This window comes from Mytilus galloprovincialis, chromosome 8 (genome assembly GCF_965363235.1).
Source record: "Mytilus galloprovincialis chromosome 8, xbMytGall1.hap1.1, whole genome shotgun sequence".
NCBI classification, from domain to species: Eukaryota; Metazoa; Mollusca; class Bivalvia; order Mytilida; family Mytilidae; genus Mytilus; species Mytilus galloprovincialis.
In genome coordinates, this window is record NC_134845.1 from 35,873,677 (window position 1) to 35,899,139 (window position 25,463).

Sequence of the window (25,463 nt, forward strand, 5' to 3'; positions counted from 1 at the left end):
AGAAATTAATGTCATGAGCTGAAATTTTCCAAATAAAAACAAATACAGTGTAATTCGAAACAAAATACCTACACCTTTATTTTCTTATATCAATTTTTTTTCTGACCATCTTCTTTCAAGTGAAATAGTGTCAAAAGTAAATTTTGCTGATGTGTATTTTTTTAATTTCACACAAATCTATCATATATATATAAAGAGTTTTGGAAAGACTTGTATGATTTCATCAGCTTATCTGAATCTATGCCTAACTCAGTTGAGTAAATCTTACCCAGACTCCCTAGAACTCAATAATCTAGCCCATATAATATCTGGGTCAATATCTTCTTCTCTATCTTTACCTTCAAAAGCCAAAGTATTCTACATTAAATAGTGCTCAACTTTCAATGACAAACAGCACACTCAAGACTGTATTCATCGCCAGTAAAACCAGAAAAGGGAACAAATATGGATTGTCTTCTCTGAAAATGTTTACGGTGGAACCCAACACTACAGGGAGATAACTCTGAAAAATCAGCTAAATGTTTTAATCATATTATGTTGTTAAAGAAATATAAAGCTTTCCATTGATCAAAATTAGCGTTTTTCAAACTGCTACATATCCAACCAATTGTTTCCGAGAAAGTGGTTAGTTCAAGTTTTTGAAATTTTTATATTTTGTCAAAGGGTCAAAGTAAATATTTTGTAAAAATTTTTATGAAAATTAAACGAGCAAAATTAATTTTAGTCAAGGTGTTGGGTACCACCTTAAACCTCACTTCAAATGGTTTCATTAATAAAGAACATGCAATGCTAACAGCACACCATTATCTTACATTCAGTTGAAAATGAAATAATTTTGGGATTTCTTTGAGTCAAAGATAGATTCATTAAAATCAAATTGGAATGGTTGTTTTAAAATTACTGTTAGATTCAATAATCAATATAATCTAAAAGAAAAACTGACAGAATTTCAAAATAAAGGTCTCGAAGAAGTGCTATTTATACTTACGCTGAAGTTCAATACTTTCACAAGGAGCACCTGTCAGGGTAGACAACCCTTCTATACATTTGCCTGCCACCAATGATTCGTAACAACCATGAAGTTTTGCCATTGCCTTCTCTATCAAGGCAACCCATAATTGTTTTCTCTTGGCCTATTAAATATCAAATAGAAGAATTAGCAAAATTTAGATGAAAAAAAAAATGCCTAGACTGAACCCTTCAGCAGTGAAAACTTTGTCCATATTACAGCTTAACAATTGATGGATATTCATCTTATGCCTTAGTACAACATTTTGGTTCAGAGAGGTTCTTTTGTTTAAATGCTACATTCTGCTGTGACCGAAAATAAATTTATTTTTTATTATTCATTCAAGCTTATATTTTCAAAATTATTGAAGTATTTCATCACAGGAACTATTTATTTACTATAAATGAAATTGGGGTCCTTTAACGGCATTTATCCTTTTTATACAGTTGATGTAGTAATCATCACCTTTACCCTTTTACCCTCTTAAACAGACATGTTTATCATGTTTATACAGATAATCTGAATGCAAGAATATTGACCCTTTTTATCATCCTGAAGGTATGGTATGCCAATTCATTTCAGAAAAAGATTGCTAATTTCTCAAACAAAAATATCACCTTAAAGGTTCTTTGTGAATTAACAAGTAAAATTATTGTATATCTGTTCCTGGATCAGTTAAGTCAGATTTCAATGTCTGATCTTGTTCATTGTCTAAATGTCTTTTTTTAGTTTTTAAAGAGTTCATGCATAGAAAACAATGGAAATAAAATTCACCAGATGGAAAGTGCACTAATTGATTTTTATTTTTCAAATCAAAGTCTTTGTTTTCTCTAGACTTTCTTTCTAAGTTTGCTACAACTTTTGATTAATCTTTCATTTTCAAACTAATTTCTATTTGTATTCATCCTTTATTACCCCAAAAACCTTCTCCGACAGAAGTCAACCATTTATGCTAAATCATTGAACAACTTATAAACAGATGATAAATTCCAGCTGAAGTTATCTGACAATAATATTTATACATTTAAGGGGTTATCAAATATGATCATTTTCTACTTTTTATTACTTATAGCCATAAACCACACAAGCCACCTAGCCTTAAGCAAATCAAAATGGACAAAATACCAAAGTTTATTGTCAAATAAATTATGATTATAATCAGACTAAAATGCTTGACATCATTAACATGGAATGTCTGCACCTGTGACCTGTGTATTTTATTATTGCATTGAACTTGTCGTGTTTACCTTGAGAAAAACAAACGATTGAAACTGAGACCAATTTTGAAATCAATAACCTGTGAATTCATTTGCTTATGTTAATTTTTATGTGTTTTTGATGATTCAACAATTGAATTTCTGTTCATGCATAAATTTTCTACATTTTTGATACCATTCATTCAAACTGTTGATATTTTAAAATGAAAGCAGCTGCAAAACAATTTTACCAACACTATCTGTCAGGTTTCAAAGCTATACAACTTATGCATGTTATACACAAACTACTAGAGAAAATACAGGCAAAGAGTAATAACTTTTGGTAATTTGGAGAGTAAGGGTAAACCATGAATTAAAGTGTACAAATGTCCTAAAGGCTTATGTGCAGAATTTGTTACTGCCGCAAAATAAAGTATCCCTGGAGGATACAACTTCCCTCTATCCATGAAAGTCAGTATGCACAAAAATAAATGTATCAACAATATATCAGTAATGCCTGTTTTGCCTAATATGCATATTACCTGTGAGAAACCCGAGATATTATGCATTCCACATGGTAAAGATATCATGTTCCACTTGCTTTGCTTAATACATGTATTACCTGCTCTGATATGTTAATTACCTGTGAAACAATATACAATTATGGCCCGTTGAAAAGGTGAATATCCAAAATTGTCACTACGAGAAGGTCATTTCACTGAGGGCACAGCCCGAAGTGAAATAACTTTTAAGGGTTGATAATTTTGGATATTCATCGCTTCTAAGGGTCCACAATTGTTTTATTATATCGAACTAACAGTGTAAGGGCATTTTGAATCATTGTAAAAGCACTTACCCTTACTTAAGTCGGTAACAAACAAAAGTTGACGTTCAAAAATACATGTAATTTGTGTCTTAGAATTCTTGAATGTACAACAAAGGTAGATTCTTGTTGTAAAATATTGATGGCCCTGAAAAGGTCCGTTATGAGAGATATCATCGGCACAAGATGCACGTCAAAAACCTTATTTCCTCTTCTCTCGATCAATGGGCTTCCTGTAACTTGAACGTTGCCATTTTGTTTATTTACGTCTGTGACGTTATTTTCATGGGTACAAATAAACAAGCTAAAAAGGTTATTTGCCGGTGAATAATAGGGTTATTCAACGCTGGTGTAATTTTTTAGGATTATTTGTTCTTCCTTGCAATTGAATGAATATTAACTGAATTATTCCATGTCACGTGATAACATTTTACCCAATAGAATTGTTTGAAATATATGTAAGGTACATGTATAATAATATGTATTACCTGCTCAGATATGTAAATTACCTGTGAGAAAACCAAGTTATTATGCATTCCACATGGTAGGAGATCGTCAATCAGAACTATCTGCCACTTGCCGTCTTTACATAACCGAACTTGATACGCTCCTTGAGGACAATATTCCTTTGTTAATATAATGTTTTCTACCAAGTTGGGTCTTTCTGCTAATACTGCTAAGGCACTCAAAAACCTGAAAAAGAGCTCTGCAATTATTTGTGTGAAATTGTCATACATATTAAAGGCCATGGAAACTGTTGTCATTAAAACAAGATTTTTTTCTTTCTTCTTAAACATACAGTATTGATTAAAGGTTAAAAGAGTAAATAATTAGTAGCACAGGGGCTGGTAGCCATGACAAGTTTTTTTTTATTATTAAAATGTCTAAATGTTCAACTAAATGACAGGAAAACATTCAGTAGCCCAGACAATAAACTTGAGGCTATTAATTTCAACTGCTGTAACAGTGTGCAATGACCTGTGTATACAAAATCATAAGTAATATAAGAAATATAAAACGAAATGTGAAATAAATAACTAGTTCCCTAAGTTATATACACTAAAGTCAATGAAATAAAACATTATAAAAATAAGAGGAAGTGCATGGTATGATTGCCAATGAGACAACTCTTCACCAGAGACCAAATGAGATAGAAGACAATTATAGGTCCCCCCCCAGTTCTTGGTAACGTTCCTGTTGCTCAGTTTTTACTTTTCTATGTTGTATTTTGTGTATCGTCATTTGCCTGTTAGGTCCTTTTCAGCTTTTTTTGTCATTTTTTCTGGTGAAAAAAACCTGTTTAAATCAGAAAGGTGTTAGTGTCTTCACCATGTTAAAATCACACTATGGCTTTGAGATGAAGAACAGAATATTAATTTTCTTTTTTCCCCAGTTTAACTTTCATCAACATGAACCATGGTGTATAGACTACATGTATGTAAATCTTAATTTTGTACTTTTAAAAAAGTTACTGTATTTGTTTACCTTAACTATTGTATATGTATTTTTTTGTATGTTTCTCTGTAAACTTGTATTTAGTTGTTTAGAAAATAAAGTATCTAAAGTATCTAAAGGATAGAGAAAAAACTCTTAAACACATAAAACATGTGACTTACCAACAGTTTCCTAAGACTCCCTGAGATATATCCTCTGGCATAGGTGTTCTGTAAATCTTCCATCCTATCTTGCCCTCCCCAGGGGCACCAGCAACTTCTTTAGGGCGACACCATGCTATAGGTGTGTTAGTAAAAGGCTGGGTCTCATCACAAAATAAAGATTTAGATTCAGGAGGGAATGAGTCATCAACAAACTGTTCATCATTCTGAAAATAAATATATTACATGTACATGTACAATGTGTCCAAATATGTTCAAGGAATCACTAAATCAAGAAATATTTTATCTTCTGTTTCTTCCAAGTAAGGAACTGAATTCATACTGAATGTGAATTGTCAAGCGAAAACGTCTTAGCACATTGCTGGGCAAGGCAGCAAGTCCTTTCAAAGTTATATACATTTAAAACATTCGCTAATTTACAATTAAAATTATATACACTCTATGCTGTTCACTTCCTTCCAGAGTTTGTTTTCAGGAGTTTGTTTTCAGAGCAGCTCTGAAACCCTCTATCGAGTCATCTGATGTTGTTTTCGCTAGAAGTTGATTCCAACCCCTGATAGTCTTAGGGAAGAATGACTGTCCATAGGTTTAAGTTTTTGTTCTTTCTTGGTAAAAGCGGCCTATATCTCTGGTCCGGCTGTGACCGGGCTGTCATTGGGTATTAGATATCTTTATGTATTTATATAGTATTCTTATTATCAATTTTCATATTTTATTAATTCTGATTAATTCTATTGAAGAATTGCTTGAACTTTTACCGAAATATTTACAATAACATGTTTACATGTATGTATGTGTAATTCAAAACCAGAAAACCTAAGGCACTGTATATAAAAAGTATTTGGTTCTTTTATTGCGTCAAAATTTGCATATTTAAGGAAGTGATATATTTAATCGGTTAAACTGTCTGTATGTTAAGTTCTATAGGGTTTTTAAATAACTTCTTTATGAGAAACTATTAGTTCTTTTGAGTTTAAAAAAAGATCATTTGTGTAATTAAATGCTTTGTGTACTAATAATGATCATTCATCGAATTTATGTCTATTCATTCTATATAACACAGACATGGTGTTTTGTATGTGAGCAATTCACAAGTCTTACTGCAAAAATAATACATGCTTTAAAGTGTAACAATGACAATATTTTGTCACGACTTTGTTATGTTTGTGCATACACATGTACAATTGTAACAACACTCTTTGTGGGTTTTTTTTTCCAGGTATTAGCTATAGTACACTGTAGGGTTAATTATATAAAATGTTTTATTAAAATAATGAGTTTTATATCCAAAAGAAAATGCTTATTTCTAATTTTTTTGGGAAGTTTGTTTCCATTGACATAACATTTTTAATATCAAATGGGAGGGGGTGACCTGAGGGAATGTCATCTATTTGTCATAAATTCAAGACTCACTTTTTCTTCTTATTACTATATCAATGACAACAATTTTTATCCATATAATGATGAATAAGTTTATACTATTGTTGATGGTTTTGGTTATTTCTCTAGAATTGTAAAACCTGAAAAGTGGTAGTTATGACTAATGATAGCCATGATAGCTAACGTGGCTTATGTTTAGAATTTTTTTTAACATCATCACAACATGTTTAATATAAATTTGAAAAAAAGAGAATTTCTCCTAGTAAGTCAAATGTAAGTATTTTAACCTAAAACAATAACTTAGCAATTGACAAGCCGACACTTTAAAGTGTTTCCACCTATTATGTCATCCATCAAGGTTAAAGAATGTACAAATGTGTTACCAAATGTAATCAACACTTCACCCTACTTTGATTTGACAAATGTCACCAGTGTATCAGGTTTTCTTAACCATTCACATCAAATAAATTCTTTATTTCCTTAGGCTTAAATAGTTGTGGTTTTTTTTAAAGGAGATCATAGGTTTTGATTTCAATAACATTTGCCTACCTTTATCAGTGTTTATATATTATATGTGAATTTTCTCAAAGCCTGCCAACCTTGAAATTGCACTAACTTTTCATTTACAAACCATACTATAAATATGTAGTAAAATGTGTTTCAGTGAGGAAATCCTATAAATATATGATCAATTCAAGTTTAATATAAAATATTTGTTTTTTTATAGTTTTTAAAAGGATTGGCTGATCTCAGTATGTTTTAATGTATTTAATATATAGTCATCTAGATCCTTTACTAACTGGGATACTGATAAGCATGATAAGCAACATTGAGAATGGAAATGGGAAATGTATCAAAGAGACAACAACCCGACCATAGAGCAGACAACAGCTGAAGGCCACCAATGGGTCTTCAATGTAGCAAGAAACTCCCGCACCAGGAGGTTTCCTTCAGCTGGCCCCTAAACAAATATGTGTACTACATGTACTAGTTCAGTGATAATCGATGTCCTACTAAACTCTGAATTATACACAAGAAACTAAAATTAAATTAAATTGGGGCGTGGTTAAACATGTTTTTTGAGATATCAACACTCCCCCTAAAGGAAACATGTATATCAATACACCATTCCAAGTTTCCATGCTTGATAGTTGAATATTTGTCAATAAAATGCTGATAATTTGTATTTTTTTGTTCAGGAAAACTTGATATCCAGTACAATGCATCCATATGATCAAGTAAGAATGAAGTACATGAAGTACATTTTATATTTGCCAAGTGCTGCATATATCTCAAAAACCTACTGAACGTTAATATTACAAAATAAAATGTAGACGCTGGTCAGCATAAGTCATTAATCATTAATCATTTTATTTATCATGTTACATGTAAAACTTGATTAATAAATGACTTGCTCAAATTCATATAATATATATACATGATATATATATCTGTTCTTTTTTTCATGCTTTTTCAATTACAGTTTGTTACCTTGGTTACTTGTGATGCTTACCCTACAATACACTGCCCTTAAGCCAAGTTTAATGAAAATTAAGACTTATAGTTTTTTTTTGTGCAAAATACATGTACATTTATAATGTATGATAATTTATCATGTTTATGGTCTGTTTTGGACATGTCACATCAGTTTCATTAGGCCAATTTTTTAAAGTGTTAACTGCAGTAGTATATGCATATATTATATATATGTATAGACTATAAGGTACAATCTACTTCACCTTCAGTTAACAGTCTTGACTGTAGGCATTTTTGGCAGATTATCTATTTCCTTTTTCAAATCTTCAATTACATACATGTACAGATGACCTGCTTTATTTTGTACTGTTATACATGTATGGTAGTAAATATGTTAGTTGTAACAACTGATGAACTGATAAAGTTGATACATGTATTGTGGTGAATGTTGTATGGGAGGTTTGTTCCTCCTAAAAATCTGGGCTTTGTAGCATATTCCAGAATATCTTCTATCATGTCTATCATGTTTATAGCTAGCAACCATCAAGCTAATATTCTGGATCATATGCAAAAGACATTTACTTTATAAGATTTTAAGTCTAAGGAATACCAATCTCATGCATACCCTTCCATCTAAAACACCTAACTGGAATAATTCAGTTGTTATATTTACATGATATACCGATCACAAACGGTAACTACATTAAAGCTAGAGATAATCACAGACAGAAACACCTTGGATTATTCAAGTTATAAAACACCTGATTTTTATGTAGGGAAGGGGGGGGGGGCAGAACCTTTTCGGACATCAGGATTAGGTGTTTTTAGGCTCAAGATTTCGGGATTGATCCCTTTGGGATCTGGGATTTCTTTTTTAAATTTCGGGATGTCAGGATTTAATTTTTTTTTTAATTCAGGACCTTGAGATTTCATGTTTTTAAGCCTGGGATTTCAGTATCAGGACCCCTACGACACCCTTCTCTATGTATACAGTGTTTGAAATTACCTGTTTACAGAATAATGTTATGTGCTGCCACAGTTCTAATGCATCATTCTCCTCTGTCTTTCTGATATCATCCATCAGAGTACATTGTTGTTTCTGTAAAGATCCAACAGAAGGAAGCCCTGACCCTTCCAAACCTTTCATTGACCCACACATCATACACTGCACCAAGTTGGCATGGTTTTGAAATGTGCAAGCAGAGCACTTCCACTTTTGTTCTTTTTCCAGACTGAACTTTCCTTTATCTGGGGTTTTGTTCTTCTTATCTTTTTCTAATGAGTTTTTGTTCTTTTTCTCTAAACTTTTCTCTTTTTTGTCCTTTTCCAAACTTTTGTCTTTTCTTAACTTATCTAAACTAGTGTTCTTTTTCTCTTCTATCTTTTGACTTGGTTCTTGTTCAGGTGTGAACGTTCTAGCTATTGTTTTTTTATCTATATTCTTATCATTACTTTGAACGCCATTCTTTATTTTATATTTTTCTAAGCTAAAAAGATCAAATGCATCACTTTTGTTTGATCCTTTATTCCTCTCTTTAACATTTTCAGTCTTGTTCATGTCTAGATCCAAACTTTTACTTGATCCAGTTTTCTGCAAGTTCTTTTTAGCTTGCTCAGTCTTATTTATCACAGATTTCCCATTTGAAGGAGTTACTCCGCCTTTTTTATTCCCAGAGGATGTAGAGGGAGGTGCATTTTCATTCTTCTCTCCGCAAGCTTCACAAACTAATTGTCCAATAGAATTTTTCAACGTACACTTATCACAAACCCAGTCATTATCACCAACTAATGCTGCTTTTGATTTCTTGGCAAAACACATAGCACATGATTTGGCAATAGCTTTGTTTTTCATTGTACACCTCGCACATGTCCAATCCTCCAAAACTAGGTCACTGCTACTCTGACTAGACTGGGCAGAATTCCTTGGAGATGATTTACTAGGTGCTATAGATGGTAACTTTTGTGCAGGGCTAGGTGATTCAGTACTAACTCTACCGTGAAATTGTTTAGATTTGCTTGTTGGTTTTCTACCATCACGGCAAACTTGACACTGATCATTTAAGTCTGGGTTTTGACTGAAACTACATACAATACATGTCCATTCCTTTCCAGTAACTGGATTTGATATACTTCTACGAGCCGGAGGATGCTCTTCTTTTGTATTAATAGAATTTTGTTCGTTTTTCTGTGGATATATTTCATTTTCCATGCCGTCTGGTTCACCACGCCTATTAGAGGTCATGTACCCAGAATCAACTGTGGAAATTTCATTCACATCATCGACAGTTGGCAAGCGAATTTCCCTAGGAGACTCACACATGTCACAACGAGTTTTATTCCCTGAATTTTTCAATGTACAACGTCTACATTCCCAATCTACAGTTAAATCTATATCCATGGCAACTGTTTGATCTGCCATTTTAAGTGTTTTTAACACAGTTGTTTGTTCAGTATTGATATGATTATAAGTAACTGTATAGTCATCATCATCGTTTATCAAAATCACTTCTTTCTCTTTTCCTACTCCGCAAGAAGTACAAAATTGAACACTCTGAACGTTTAAATTTGGGCACTTTTCACATTGCCAACGACTATAACTTTCAACATCAATAACTGTTTCAATAGTTTTACCAGTAACGTTAGAAAGTGGTACTCTTGATTTTAATAGTTTCTGATTTACTGAATTACTATCAGACTTTTTCTGTTTTGGCTTAGCTCCTTTGCTATCATCACAATAACAGTCTACATATTCTACATCCTTTAACGATACAGAACTAGCACTAAAGGGTCCTAATAATCTCTTTTGTTTACATGCTAAGCAAGATACAATATCTGGTGAATTCTTGGCTGTGCAAGATCGACAAATCCAACTATTTTGTATTTCAGAGCATTCCATTGTAAATCTATCACTAACCCATCTTCGCCAAACACAATTTTTCAGTCACTCTCACATCATTTCTGTTATTCTTTGACTTTATAATTCTGAAAAAAAAAGAGAGAAATAAAATTATTCATACTTGTGACTGGGGTTACTACATTATACATATGTACATTGTTATAAAACATGTTAAACTAAAACATACCAATTCTTATTATTCATACCCTGTAAGATATTTCTTTTCTACTATTTATGTTTCTGGCTTAAACTACAGTAACAAAACTTACATACATGACATATATATATCTTCATAGTCAAATCACACCAAAATAATCTTAGTAACAAAAGTGTTCAAATACTCCTAGAAGAGCTATTGCTTTCTCAAAATCACAGGTTCATTTTGAACTCTATATTTTTTTTTATATAACTGTTATTACCAGACTAGGGTTGTGATCCATTACCTAATAAAACAACTACCAGTTATGATCCTCTTTAATGTCCATGCAAACACCTTTATACTATAAACATGTCCAATATGATTATCAGGCATTTAGTGGTTGTGTTATTTATAATGTTTTCTGCCTTCCTTATATGTCATCATAGATATCAATACCATATAACAGTATAAATGTTTTCCAAATTTAGGGCATGAAAACATGAAAGTGTTCAATATCTTCGTGCACTTTGAGAATTTTTTCTTTATCTTTTTAAGTGTCACTTCTTTTAAAAGTATTATAATGGTTCTTTTGACCAGACTTTATTTAGTTCATGATTTATTTCACCTTAAAAATGAAATACAGCATATTAAACCAAATTAAACGGCCAAGTACCATTGTCCCATTTAGATCATACAATCCATTGTCCGAAGAAAGAGCTAGAGAAACACAGTGTATGAACTATGGCTCTCAAAATGATGACAAAACAACCAAATGGCATATACAGAAATAAAATATATAATATTAAATCTATTTAAATCTCTTTAACAAGCTACTTGTATTGAAGTTAAGTTTGTATGTTAACAAAGACTTAAATATCTATAATAAACCAACCTGACAAATGTTCAACACTTCACTTTCATCTCCTAATCTAAATCAATTCAAATATTTAAAGGTACTGCACTTAATACTTGGTTGCGACATCTCCTAGAATGACCCAACCATAACCTTAAATAGCTGTTATATTTATTCCCACTCCTACATGAAACGTCCACAGGCTTTTTAATATTTAATCCAACACATAAATACACAGGATTTCGCACCTAAGTCTTGTCACCTATGTCTATGTGACATTGTCATTTTAATGAGATTTCTAAAAGTACCTCCAAAGATTTTTTTTAATCAATTAATAAGATCAGTCTTGTGAGAAATGAGATTGACTTTTTTATCTGACAACTGTATAAATAATTTGTCATGGTCAGTATGGTCAAACCTAATCTGGACAAAATAGTGTAACTTGACAAAATATTGCATTAATGTCAACAAGACACACTACAAGTTACCACCCATGTTTACAAACCTGTTCCTTGTCTGACAAATCAACTCAATTGGACAAAATGTCTCATTTAATTTTGACTTTCGGAAAAGTCAAAGTACTCATATACTTATAATTTACTTATAACCAATATCAAATGACAAGAAGTTATGTAATTCAATTTTTAATCCATTTTAATTCCTTTTCCTGCACCAATGTGCATAGCTTCATGATGGTTATCATAACAAATTACATATATGACATTTATCGAACTATTATCATGTTAATTTACAACTATTAAATAACTATTGAAGTATAGTATTTGTAAAATGTCAGTTGTTACAAGCAAGTATTTCAATTGATTTTTTTAATCAAACCCAAAATGCCATTAAAAGATACACAATCACTTCCAAATATTTGGTTAATTTGTCATATTTAATATTGATCATGTAATTATGTACAACTGCACCGTTGTGTACTCTGCAGTAAAATAAAGTTGACAAAAAATTTATTATTTCTATATCAGTGTATAGTCATATTTAAAAATGGCAATCATTTTATTTTTCACATACTTGAAATAATCTAAATATTGAGAAAAATATCCTATTTCTAGTAGAAAGAGTTATAACATTTCTTGTAATTAAAATTTTTCTAATTATTCAATTTCAACTTACAAAAGCATTCCATTTTCTGTCTGTCACATAAACATTGTCAACATTTCTTACTACAAACACACATCACTTTGTTTAAAGATTCTACTGATTTAACAAAACAAATTCTTTTAATTACATAACATAAGTTGTTTAGTTGATTTTTATCTACCCATCAACAGACTTAAGATCAAAGATTAAAATAATACACTACCTGCAACCTGCCATGTTCTTTATGTTTGGTAGATATAAATACTAAATTTAGAATGAGTACGAAAATTTCCAGGTGAAAAAATGAACTACTTTACATCAATTAGTCCCAAACAGTAAAAGAAATTGCAATGTACAGGAGGTCGGCTAGAATGGGTTAAAATTAATGTTACCCATAATTACATTTAAATACAAATAAAATGCCATAATCTTCAAAAACATTTAAAAAATATTTCTTAAAGCTATATTTTTAAAGTCTTTTATAAAAGCATTTGCAAAACAAATTATATATACTAATCTCATTTGTGGTTTTGGGGGATATCGTCATCTAGCTTACAATCTTATTTGTGGTGTCGGGGGATATTGTTTCTTTTAGCTTACATCTTTAAACACTTTTACACTTAGTTGATTATCTCATAATGGACCAAGTTAATTTGACCCAAAAGTTTAATAGACGAAAAAATTAAAATAAATACAGGGTTTCAACCATATACAATGTATATATACATTATTTATAATGCAATCGATTTTGTCTACTTAAGAGGAAATATTAACAAGAGAAAGCTGTTCCCTTTCTGTCTGATTACATAATATACAAATAGTAAAAATGATAGATCAACAGTTCAATTGTAAAAATAAACAATAAGTACAAAAGAATGAAATTAATCAAAAATATACCTGTACTTTATCCTAACGATGTCAACAAAGAAAGGTAGTCTCTTCATAGTGTGTCAATTTACCTGGTGAGGTGACTCACGGTACTTGTAAAATTTTATAACAATTAGGTAAATAACTTTGACAATGATCGGCATATCTTTCGTTATTTGCCGATCGTTTGTAAATATACGTGTGTATTAAAAGTCTTCACAGGATTCCAATAAAAAAGGATTTACACCGAGAGTAAAACTGGCCCAGATGTAATCTCTGGCTTTTGTATTGTACAGTTTATCACACCGTTGATTGTTGTGATTTTGTCGAGCTGATCGACATAAGTATTAGCTTATCAAAGGATTAAGAGGGATTATGTATCATTCGAATAACTTCATGGCAGTAGATTAAAGCGTATTCCACATTCTAATAGATCTTACAAACTATTTTAATTAATTCACAATGGAATTTATTTAATTAGAAAAATATATATTAACTGCCCCCAAGCACTATATGTACGTCCTTGTTTTTGTTGCTTTAATCTTGTTTGTGACATACTAAAATTTTCAATTTTTTGTCTACTATTATGTAACTTCTTGTTAAGGTGTTTTAGAGTACATTAACAAGTAAATTGCAGTCAAATATTGATGCATATAAACACTTAAAAGTACTTTTAAAAATAGATATAAATGTTATTAGGCCTCAAAATATTGTAGTAAATTTAAATAAATTAGGAGTCAACAAAACCTTTTTATATTTTATTTTTTAGGCATATTAAAGACTGGGACCTTTATCATGTTTATTTATTTTTGAAATCTGACCCAAACAAGAATGTGTCCTCAGTACACGAATGCCCCACTCGCACTATCATTTTCTATGTTCAGTGGACCGTGAAATTGGGGTAAAATCTCTAATTTGGCATTAAAATTAGAAAGATCATATCATAGGGAACATGTGTACCAAGTTTGAAGTCGATTGGACTTCAACTTCATCAAAAACTACCTCGACCAAAAACTTTAACCTGAAGCGGGACAGACGGACGGACGAACGAACGAACAGACGGACGGACAGACGCACAGACCAGAAAACATAATGCCCCTCTACTATCGTAGGTGGGGCATAAAAATGTACATTATGCTTAAAGAGTTGCATGGAAATTTTCCCCAAAAATGTGCCATGGCCTTAAAAACAGTTTGCACATGCATGATGACTGGCTGTGTAATTAGAAATTCAGAAACTTTGTTCAAATGTTTTCTCTCAGTGTACTCTATTAGTGTATACACATAGCATAATACCAGTAGTAGCTGTTTACAATGCCAGCACAAAAAAGGTAGTATGTTCTAGCATCTATAGGTTTGAAGAGGGCTACCTTATATTATTTTAAAAATCCAAAAAATCAGTAGAATAAATAAACATAATATATATAATAAACACATTATTTGAAGAACAACACCTTACCTCAGGATAAGGATTTCTGATTCGTCAAAACAATATTACAAAGTTTCTGATAGGGACAAATAGCTACATAGTATTTTGTGTTAGAAGTGACAATGTCAATTAGTATTATCTGATCAAGTAAGACCCTGAAGCTAATCTTTTAATAGTACAGTCCTCCATTTGTCTAAATCTTATTTTACAACTGTCTCCGGTGGATTAAAATATTTTTCTAATCAGTAATGTAGAACCAAAAATGATTAGAAGGGTTGATTAAAGTCGTTTTAATTTAATCTGAACACTGTCAACCAAAGGTTACACTTAAAGTCACTGTTGGTTTGCTAGCCAGTGTAACCAAACGAATTCATTGGTAAAACAAGCATAAATTGCTTTAAATTTTCTGATTGTTGGGTTTTCTCCCAGAACAGTAATCTTTCATTGTTTTATACAGAGATGACCTTATATTGGTTCTTTAGCTACTTTTAAATAACAGAATTCATGAAGTTGGGTAATTTCATCATGTCCAAGAAACTTGGAAAATGTTCTTAATGACATTTCATTAATGATAATTGGCCTCCTAATAACATTAAAGGATACATGTACCACCATAACTACACCTTTTCAAAAATAATGTCTCATTAATAACAATAATATATAATGGGGCAATTTATTTGTAACCCAAAACCTAATATAAACTTTGACAATGCTTACAACATGTACAAAGGCATATAAAACAGAAAAAGAAAAAAAAAAACGTAAAATGGATTCAGAGAGCTCTATGAATGAGAGATACATAACTTTATTATACCCCACACAATATAGAAGCAGCCTAGCAGGGGACTATATCAAGTTTTTGTCGAATCACCATTTTCATAAGTCCATCTGTCAGTCAACTGTGTTTAATGACATTGACTCCAATTCTACATGGGATTGCAACTATACTTAAACAATATGATCAGAAGTATGTGTCACCCCTAACTGAATATATATGATTGCATTTTTTTCTCTCTTGGGTTCTAGGATATATGATCACAGATATAAACAGTGTCTTATTTTCTAAAACAGTCTATAATAAGAAATACCCATAAAATACAGTGATCATGGTGATAAATGACAAATCCATGAGCAGTTATATAAACTACAGGTAAATGAACTTCCATTACTAAACAGTATCAAGATATTTGTATTTTTTTAACTGAAGTCAATGAAGCATACATGAATCATTGAAATAGAACTTATGTAGGATTGACCAAAGGCATAATCATAGATAACAGTTAAATTCATCTAAAAAGTCAGATAAGATTAAAATCAAACCTACCATCATATGAAATCTACATGGAATTCTAATTCATTATTTACTGCCTACAGCTGTGATAATTGTCCACGATAACAAATAAGGTTTAGAAATGATTTAAAAACAAATCAACGTGGAAATTTCAAAATAAAATTGTTATTTGCCTAAACCATTATGACTACACATGTTAAAGTGTTCCATCTTATTGTTTTTTTAAATCTTTTAAAGCAGCATCCCCTTCTTATAGTCTGTGTAAATCATCTGAACATAATTTTGAATTTGATGCCACAAGAACAATGAAGAATACTGTGATTTCAGAAATTATTGAGATGTTTTTATTAAATACGGTGAAAAATGCAACAGGGGTATAATCGAAATAATTAAAACTCACATTTTGAAATTTTTATTGTTTTTGAATTAAACAGGATTTTTCTCAATTTCCAAAAATTGGTCTAAAATGACAAAATTGTATTTATAATAAATACATCCAATAATTTCTGAATTTACTAGAACTTATTTTTATAAAGAATATTATGAATAATTACCATGACAAGGTTACATTGGATGACAATCCTGCAAAAGGAAAGTAGAAAGAGGAAGAAAAAGATGAAGATGTAATTAAGTGACACTCAGCATCAAAGGTCCAATCAAATCTAGTCATTTAAGGGTATTATTTATTGTAAGTCCTTCCTGAAAGATATGCTAATACCTATCTGTCAATAACAACTTAATATAAATCAAATCGTAATAATATATATATATTTTATTGCTATTTGTTTTTCACAGACGTTTCTGTAATATTTTGATCATGTCATAAAAAACAAGAATGTGTCCATAGTACATGGATGCCCTACTCCACTATTATTTTCCAAGTTCAGTTAACTGTGAAATTGGGGTCAAAACTCTGATTCAGCATTATAATCAGAAAGATCATATCAGAAACATGTGTACTTGGTTTCAGTTGATTCAGACTTCAACTTCATCAAAAACTACCCTGACCAAAAACTTTAACCTAAAGCGGGACAGACAGGTCGAAAAACGTAATTATGCCCCTAAGACAGTAGCTGGGGCATTAAAATATCTGACATTACAAAACAAAACAGAACCAGATGCTCCGCAGGGCGTAGCTTTATACGACCGCAGAGGTTGAACCCTGAACGGTTAGGGCAAGTATGGACACAACATTCAAGCTGGATTCAGCTCTAAATTTGGATTGTGATTAAATAGTTGACACAGCAAAGGTTTCTGACACAGAATGAATGTGTTCTAATGAACTTAAAATTTTTGTTTCTCTTAGAGCAATTCACTATGCTGATGAATATTAATCCTCTCAAAAAAATGTTTGAAGAAATTTTCTTTTTTATTTATGAAATTTCAAATGAGAAAAATTGAACCCAATTTTTTTAATCACATCCCCCTTTCCCTTATTCCAAAACTAATCTCAATTAAAATTTCTAATGGAGTTTGCAACAATAACTACTCATTTAAATACATCATAAAATATTAAGATGTAAAAAAACTGCTTGTTATCACTGAATGGTAAAGATTATTTTAATTTATCAGTTGGTAGTAAAAAGTGAATATACATTGTATATTGTATATAACAAAGATTTAAGCTGATTCTGGACAAAGAAAGATAACTCCAATTAAAAAAAATCTTGCTATTGCACAATATTTTGCAACTAGATATTTCTTGCTTACTATTCTGGACAAAGAAAGATAACTCTAATTAAAAAAAAATTTGATATTTCACAATATTGTGCAATTAGATATTTCTTGCCATTGCGCAATACTGTGCAATTGAAAAGACTTGCTATTGCACAATACTTAATATAATAATTTTAGATCCTGATTTGGACCAACTTGAAAACTGGACCCATAATAAAAAATCTAAGTACATTTTTGGATTCAGCATATCAAAGAACTTCAAAATTTCAATTTTTGTTAAAATCAGACTAAGTTTAATTTTGGACCCTTTGGACTTTAGTGTAGACCAATTTGAAAACAGGACCAAAAATGAAGAATCTACATACACAGTTAGATTTGGTATATCAAAGAACCCCATTTATTCAATTTTTGATGAAATCAAACAAAGTTTAATTTTGGACCCCGATTTGGACCAACTTGAAAACTGGGCCAATAATCAAGAATCTAAGTACATTTTTAGATTCAGCATATCAAAGAACCTAACTGATTCATTTTTTGTCAAAATCAAACTAAGTTTAATTTTGGGCCCTTTGGACCTTAATGTAGACCAATTTGAAAACGGGACCAAAAGTTAAGAATCTACATACACAGTCATGACAGTTAGATTCAGCATATCAAAGAACCCCAATTATTCAATTTTGATGAAATCAAACAAAAGTTTAATTTTGGACCCTTTGGGCCCCTTATTATGTTGGGACCAAAACTCCCAAAATCAAACCCAACCTTTCTTTTATGGTCATAAACCTTGTGTTTAAATTTCATAGATTTCTATTTACTTATACTAACGTTATGGTGCGAAAACCAAGAAAAATGCTTATTTGGGTCCCTTTTTGGCCCCTAATTCCTAAACTGTTGGGACCTAAACTCCCAAAATCAATACCAACCTTCCTTTTGTAGTCATTAACATTGTGTTTAAATTTCATTGATTTCTATTTTCTTTAACTAATGTTATTGTGCGAAAACCAAGAATAATGCTTATTTGGGCCCTTTTTTGGCCCCTAATTCCTAAACTGTTGAGACCAAAACTCCCAAAATCAATCCCAACCGTTCTTTTGTGGTCATAAACCTTGTGTCAAAATTTCATAGATTTCTATTAACTTAAACTAAAGTGATAGTGCGAAAACCAAGAAAATGCTTATTTGGGCCCTTTTTGGCCCCTAATTCCTAAAATGTTGGGACCAAAACTCCCAAAATCAATACCAACCTTCCTTTTGTGGTCATAAACCTTGTGTTAAAATTTCATAGATTTCCATTCACTTTTACTAAAGTTAGAGTGCGAAAACTAAAAGTATTCGGACGCCGGACGACGACGACGACGACGCCGACGCCAACGTGATAGCAATATACGACGAAAATTTTTTCAAAATTTGCGGTCGTATAATGATGTCAAAAATGAAGTCAATAGTTCAAATGCAATGGTCTATGGAGATGAGTTAAAAGTCAGATGAGCTCTGCAACTGCAAGTGATACCGTAAATTAATTTAATTTGTCAATCTGAGACAAGACAAGAACCTTAAATATCATGAAAACAAATAGACAGAAATGAGGTCAACTATAAGTGACATATACCAGACAGAAACTTCAAATGCTAAGAATCTGTATACAGAAACACATCTATATTGAAATAGTTTTCAATTTTTGACAAGATTAATATCCCTTTGTCTCAAATATTTTGCTGGACAGACACAAAATAAAAGTTTCAGGCAGATATTCTGAGGGAAGAAAGGTGTTGCAGACCAGTCATCCATTGACAGAAGGTGACTATTTATATATGTGTCATTCACTGTGGGACATGATAAACAAGAACTAAGTTACCATTGATACACCAAATTGATATTTGCCATGTTTATGCATGAATAATAAAACATAAATGTTTTCTGGGTTTTGATTTGATCAATTCTTGTATCATTTACTGACAGGGGTTTCACTGCTGCAAATCACAAACATTATTGTTTGATAATAGTCAAATTTACAGGAGTTATCTCTCTTTACCAATGGTAAATTTTATAAGTTTTGAAATTAAATATTGTACTTGTCCTTGTTGAGTAAGAAATCTATGGACCATTATTCAATAACATTTACAAAAAAAATCTTAAATTTCCTTTTATATAAAAAGTAAATCTTATTTATACACAATAACTTTTAAATACCATAATAAAATTTACTTGCCTGAAGGAATTGTAACTTGTCAAAAAATATACCATTATTTACTTTTTTGCATTTTACATGTTTTAGGTTAATTCAAAGGACAAAATGAATCAAAATAATATTAATAGTACAGCATTTAATTTACATCTCATGATGTCCTTTTAAAAAATATGAGTCGAGAAAACCTGCACTAAGTCATGTCAAATTTCATATGGAAAATGGTTCTTGCATTATTTCTTAGGCAGGGACAAAGTATTATGACCAATATTAATGTAGGTTTGTCCTGGTGGACATTATTTCATAGGACAATATTTTGATTTACAGCTAGAGGCTCTAAAGAGCCTGTTTTGCTCACCTTGGTCTATGTGCATATTAAACAAAGGGCACACATGAATTCATGACAGAATTGTGATTTGGTGATGGTGATCATAGTGATCAGACATAAGAACTGGAATTGACATATGATTTGGCAAACCTGCCTCTTTTCAATAGGTCGGTACAGTCTGACATAAGATGTTAAGCACCGACTGCCATAGTCTGTTGGTTGCTTTCAACTGATAGTAAACTAATAGATAATAGGTTGATAATTTATTTAACACACTGACTATATCATTCTGTTTAAGTTACCTAGTCTCACGGATTTTCCTGCTAAATAATTCATTGTGAGGTCCCAATTTCCATTGAAAAAGCATGCATAGTACAAATTCATGTGACACAAAAACATATGATCTGACCATATTGTAAAATGTATAAAACATGATAATGATGATTGACATCATTCCTAAAAACAAGAGGCTGTCACAACGACAGCAAACCGGATTTATTAATATTTATTTGAGTCCTGGCAATATCACAAGAACCATTACTGATGAATCATCATGAATGGTGAAAGTGAAAATCGTCGATATCAAATTTGACCTCCATTTTGTCATCAGTATCAACATCTTAAAATTTGGAAAGCTTAGATTGAATGGTTCATGAGTAAATGCAACAACGTGAATGGAAACGCCTTTTCACAATCTTTCAAGAACCATAACTCCTGAACGGTAAAAGTCAAAATCGTCATTATTGAACTTGACCTCTAATTTGCCATCAGTAACAACATATTAAAGTTTGGGAAGCTTTGGTAAAACAGTTCATGCGTAAATGCACGGACACGACTGGAAACTCCATTTTTCAATCTTTCAAGAACCATAACTCCTGAACGGTAAAAGTCAAAATCGCTATTATTGAACTTGACCTTCATTTAGTTGTCAGTAACAACATATTAAAATTTCAAAAGCTTTGGTTGAACGGTTCATGAGTTAATGCACAGACAACATTTGATTGCCGCCCGCCCGCCCGCCGTACATCCCCAAATCAATAACCGACATTTTTGTCACAAAAATCCGGTTAACAAGAGGCTGTCACAACGACAGCAAACCAGATTTATTTATATTTATTTGTGTCCTGGCAATATCACAAGAACCATTACTGATGAATTTGCCATCAGTAACAACATATTAAAATTTCAACAGCTTTGGTTGAATGGTTCATGAGAAAATGCATGGAGACTACTGGAAACACCATTTTTCAATCTTTCAAGAACCATAACTCCTGAACGGTAAAAGTCAAAATCGTCATTATTGAACTTGACCTCTAATTTGCCATCAGTAACAACATATTAAAGTTTGGGAAGCTTTGGTAAAACAGTTCATGCGTAAATGCACGGACACGACTGGAAACACCATTTTTCAATCTTTCAAGAACTATAACTCCTGAACGGTAAAAGTCAAAATCGTCATTATTGAACTTAACCTCCATTTTGTCATTAGTAACAACATATTAAAATTTGGGAAGCTTAGGTAGAACAGTTCATGCGTAAATGCACGGACACGACTGGAAACTCCATTTTTCAATCTTTCAAGAACCATAACTCCTGAACGGTAAAAGTCAAAATCGCTATTATTGAACTTGACCTTCATTTAGTTGTCAGTAACAACATATTAAAATTTCAAAAGCTTTGGTTGAACGGTTCATGAGTTAATGCACAGACAACATTTGATTGCCGCCCGCCCGCCCGCCGTACATCCCCAAATCAATAACCGACATTTTTGTCACAAAAATCCGGTTAACAAGAGGCTGTCACAACGACAGCAAACCAGATTTACTTATATTTATTTGTGTCCTGGCAATATCACAAGAACCATTACTGATGAATTTGCCATCAGTAACAACATATTAAAATTTCAACAGCTTTGGTTGAATGGTTCATGAGAAAATGCATGGAGACTACTGGAAACACCATTTTTCAATCTTTCAAGAACCATAACTCCTGAACAGTAAAAGTCAAAATTGTCATTATTGAACTTGACCTCTAATTTGCCATCAGTAACAACATATAAAAATTTCAAAAGCTTTGGTTGAATGGTTCATGAGAAAATGCAAGGACACGACTGGAAACACCATTTTTCAATCTTTCAAGAACCATATATATAACTCCTGAACAGTAAAAGTCAAAATCATCATTATTGAATTTGACCTCTATTTTGTCATCAGTAACAACATATTAAAATTTGGGAAGGTTTGGTAAAACAGTTCATGCGTAAATGCACGGACACGACTGGAAACACCATTTTTCAATCTTTCAAGAACCATAACTCCTGAACGGTAAAAGTCAAAATCGTCATTATTGAACTTGACCTTCATTTAGTTGTCAGTAACAACATATTAAAATTTTAAAAGCTTTGGTTGAACGGTTCATGAGTTAATGCACGGACAACATTTGATTGCCGCCCGCCGTACATCCCCAAATCAATAACCGACATTTTTGTCACAAAAATCTGGTTAATAAAACTTGACTTTCAAATTTGTGTACTTTCTTATACATTTCCTATGACACATGGTAATGTTGCTACAGCACATCAATAACTAATACACCTTATCACTTTTTGGCTGCCATTTCTGGATATATATAACAAAGCTTCCAGTAAAATTGTGACGTCATAATAGAAAATACCTGACTTGTTGTATGTTGTCAATAGTTCAAGCAGCACAGATTTCCAGAAAGCGATTAAGTGTATTGTTCAATGACATCTTAAAATACACCTTATCAATATTTGGTCACCATTACTGAATATATTAAACAAAGCTTCCTGTAAAATTCTGACGTCATCATACCTACCAACCCTCCCGATAAAATTCCGAAATTCAGGAAATCTTCCGCTTTTGGATATTTTAACCCTGAATAACAAGTCAACATTAATTAAGTTTTTGTGTCACTGATGAGGGTTGTTGTTACCTGTTAATCACAGACCATGTGAAATTAAAATGGCTTCACTTGACAGCTTGGGTGTCATACATAGTACTAATTAACGATCATGAACGACTTTTGCTTCAAGCTTTGTGTGGATATTTGGTCTTTTTATTTTGTGTTGTTTATGTAATTGTGTACATATTATATATATGTCTGATCAGATCAAATATGTGACACTATAATAAAATAAATCATTATTATTATCATATATTGAAAACACTGCAAAGAAATTTCGGGTTGCCAGTAACAGTAACAGTTATTTCCCCTGTTTAAGTATCTCTTCTCAAAACAATGTTAATTGATAAAACAATATAAATTGAATAAAAATAATCATAAATGGATGGCAATTAAATGATTTTGTATGCCATAGGAAAAAAAAAATCTTTGAAAAACTCTTAAAATATCTTTACTTCTATTCAATGTTTGAATTGAAATTTATAAGAAATTATGTATTGAACAAACTAGAACTTCATGGAAATGTGAATATGCATGCACCTAATGCTTCATGTGAGACGGACGGATCTTCCTGATAGGATGCAAATGTGAAAGATGTAACAATAAAACAAACAACCAACACACCTTCATATTAAAAGAAATAAAGTATATCTATCAACTCTTATATATATATATGTGTTCTGTAGATGAATAAATATACAGGTCATATATTTCACTTGAAAATTTTGTTCATGCAAAATCTCCCACTCAGCTGTTACGACTGAGGGGGAGAGCTCCCTCTTTGAAGTTTTCAGAGGTTGGCAGGTATGCGTCATAATAGAAAATATCTGACTTGTTGTATAATGTCAATATTTCAAGAAGCAAAGATTTCCAGAAAGCCATTAGGTGTATTATTCAATGACATCTTAAAAAACACCTTAATGCTATTTGTCCGCCATTACTGGACATCACACAGGTTCCCGTTAAATTTGTTCGTCATAATACAAATTATTAGATGCCACAATAGAACAGTGATTAATGTAAGACATCAATAGTTCAAGCGGGATAAATTCTTGGGTCAGCCGGGAATAGCGATAAGGTGTATAGGTGTAACTTCATCATTCATAATAAACAACTGGCGATCAGTCTTTTGATCATTTAACTATAGATTATAGCTGCCACTAATACACCTTATCACTATTTGCTCGCCATTACTGGATATCACACAGGTTCTCGTTAAATTTGGACATCATAATGCAAAATATCTGATGCCACAATAGAAAAGTGATTGTTGTAAGACATCAATAGTTCAAGCGGGACAGATTCTTGGGACAGATTCTTGGATCAGCCTGGAATAGCGATAAGGTGTATTGGTGGAACTTAATCATTCATAATAAACAACTGGCGATCAGTTTGTTTTTATCATTAGATTATAGATTAAAGCCGCCACTAATGCAGACTTGATTCAATCTAACATTCAATGTAGATCTCAGGGATCTCCATGGATGAAAATTGAACAATGGAGGAACTTTTACCATCATAAACTGTATCTACGCCGTACAGTGTAGCGCGATCGAAAGTATTTCATCCCTCCACATAAGGATAGGTGAACATGCTAATTCATTGCTTATTTAAATTATATTTATTTGAATTTTCATTATAAATACTATATAAAAGTATATTTATTTTCAATAATTGCCGTTTGTGACCCTTCAAAGACCAAGCCCTCATGCCCCCTCCCTTTCCCTTAATCGAAATGACCAATAGCTATCACGAAGGTCCCAATGTAGTTTTCTTGCTATAATTGGTAATTGTAATGGGGGTTAAAATTCATGTGGAGCTTATTTTTCACGGACATTGTCAAATTGTCAAATTCAGAATTCATGACTGGTATGGCTGGTTTGCAGCAACGACAAAACGAGTCGTACGGGTTATGTAAAAGGTTAAAAAGATTTGTAAAGCAAACATTGTCAAATGAAAAGGTTTTTTAATGACTTTATCTAGCAAATCGATGCTATATGCAACATGCATCTTTCGAGTCTGAATAGAAACTGGAAACGCGGATGTATCAATTTGATTGTAAACTACGAAATGAATTCGGAATTACGATACGATATTTATTTACAGGAAATATTAAAAGTTTTTACTTTTTAACTTTTAAAGTAATTCTATATTATCGTTACAATATAGCAGTACTCGCGTTATTTGCGATGAAATAATAAGTACTGTTTTACGTCTTATTTTGTACTTCTTAAAAAGGGGGATGCTGATTGCATAAGTCAAAATAAAAGCATG

The 25,463-nt window shown here is 31.8% G+C and overlaps 1 protein-coding gene across 4 annotated transcripts in view; it reads right to left on the reverse strand.

The window, feature by feature from the left end:
• LOC143085672 (calpain-15-like) overlaps positions 1-25,463 on the reverse strand; it is a 38,307-nt gene that overhangs the window by 12,064 nt on the left and 780 nt on the right. The window contains exons 1-6 of one of the 4 annotated variants that reach the window (XM_076262160.1): positions 13,387-13,540; positions 8,507-10,482; positions 4,645-4,850; positions 3,538-3,721; positions 989-1,133; positions 269-338 (exon numbers count right to left, since the gene is read on the reverse strand). In XM_076262160.1, coding sequence (XP_076118275.1) covers positions 269-338; positions 989-1,133; positions 3,538-3,721; positions 4,645-4,850; positions 8,507-10,396 — 2,495 coding nt within the window. In that variant the 5' untranslated portion in view covers positions 10,397-10,482; positions 13,387-13,540. Of the gene's footprint in view, positions 1-268; positions 339-988; positions 1,134-3,537; positions 3,722-4,644; positions 4,851-8,506; positions 10,483-11,427; positions 11,684-12,712; positions 12,765-13,386; positions 13,541-25,463 lie in introns of those variants that run through there. The other 3 variants (XM_076262162.1, XM_076262161.1, XM_076262158.1) reach the window with 3 other exon arrangements.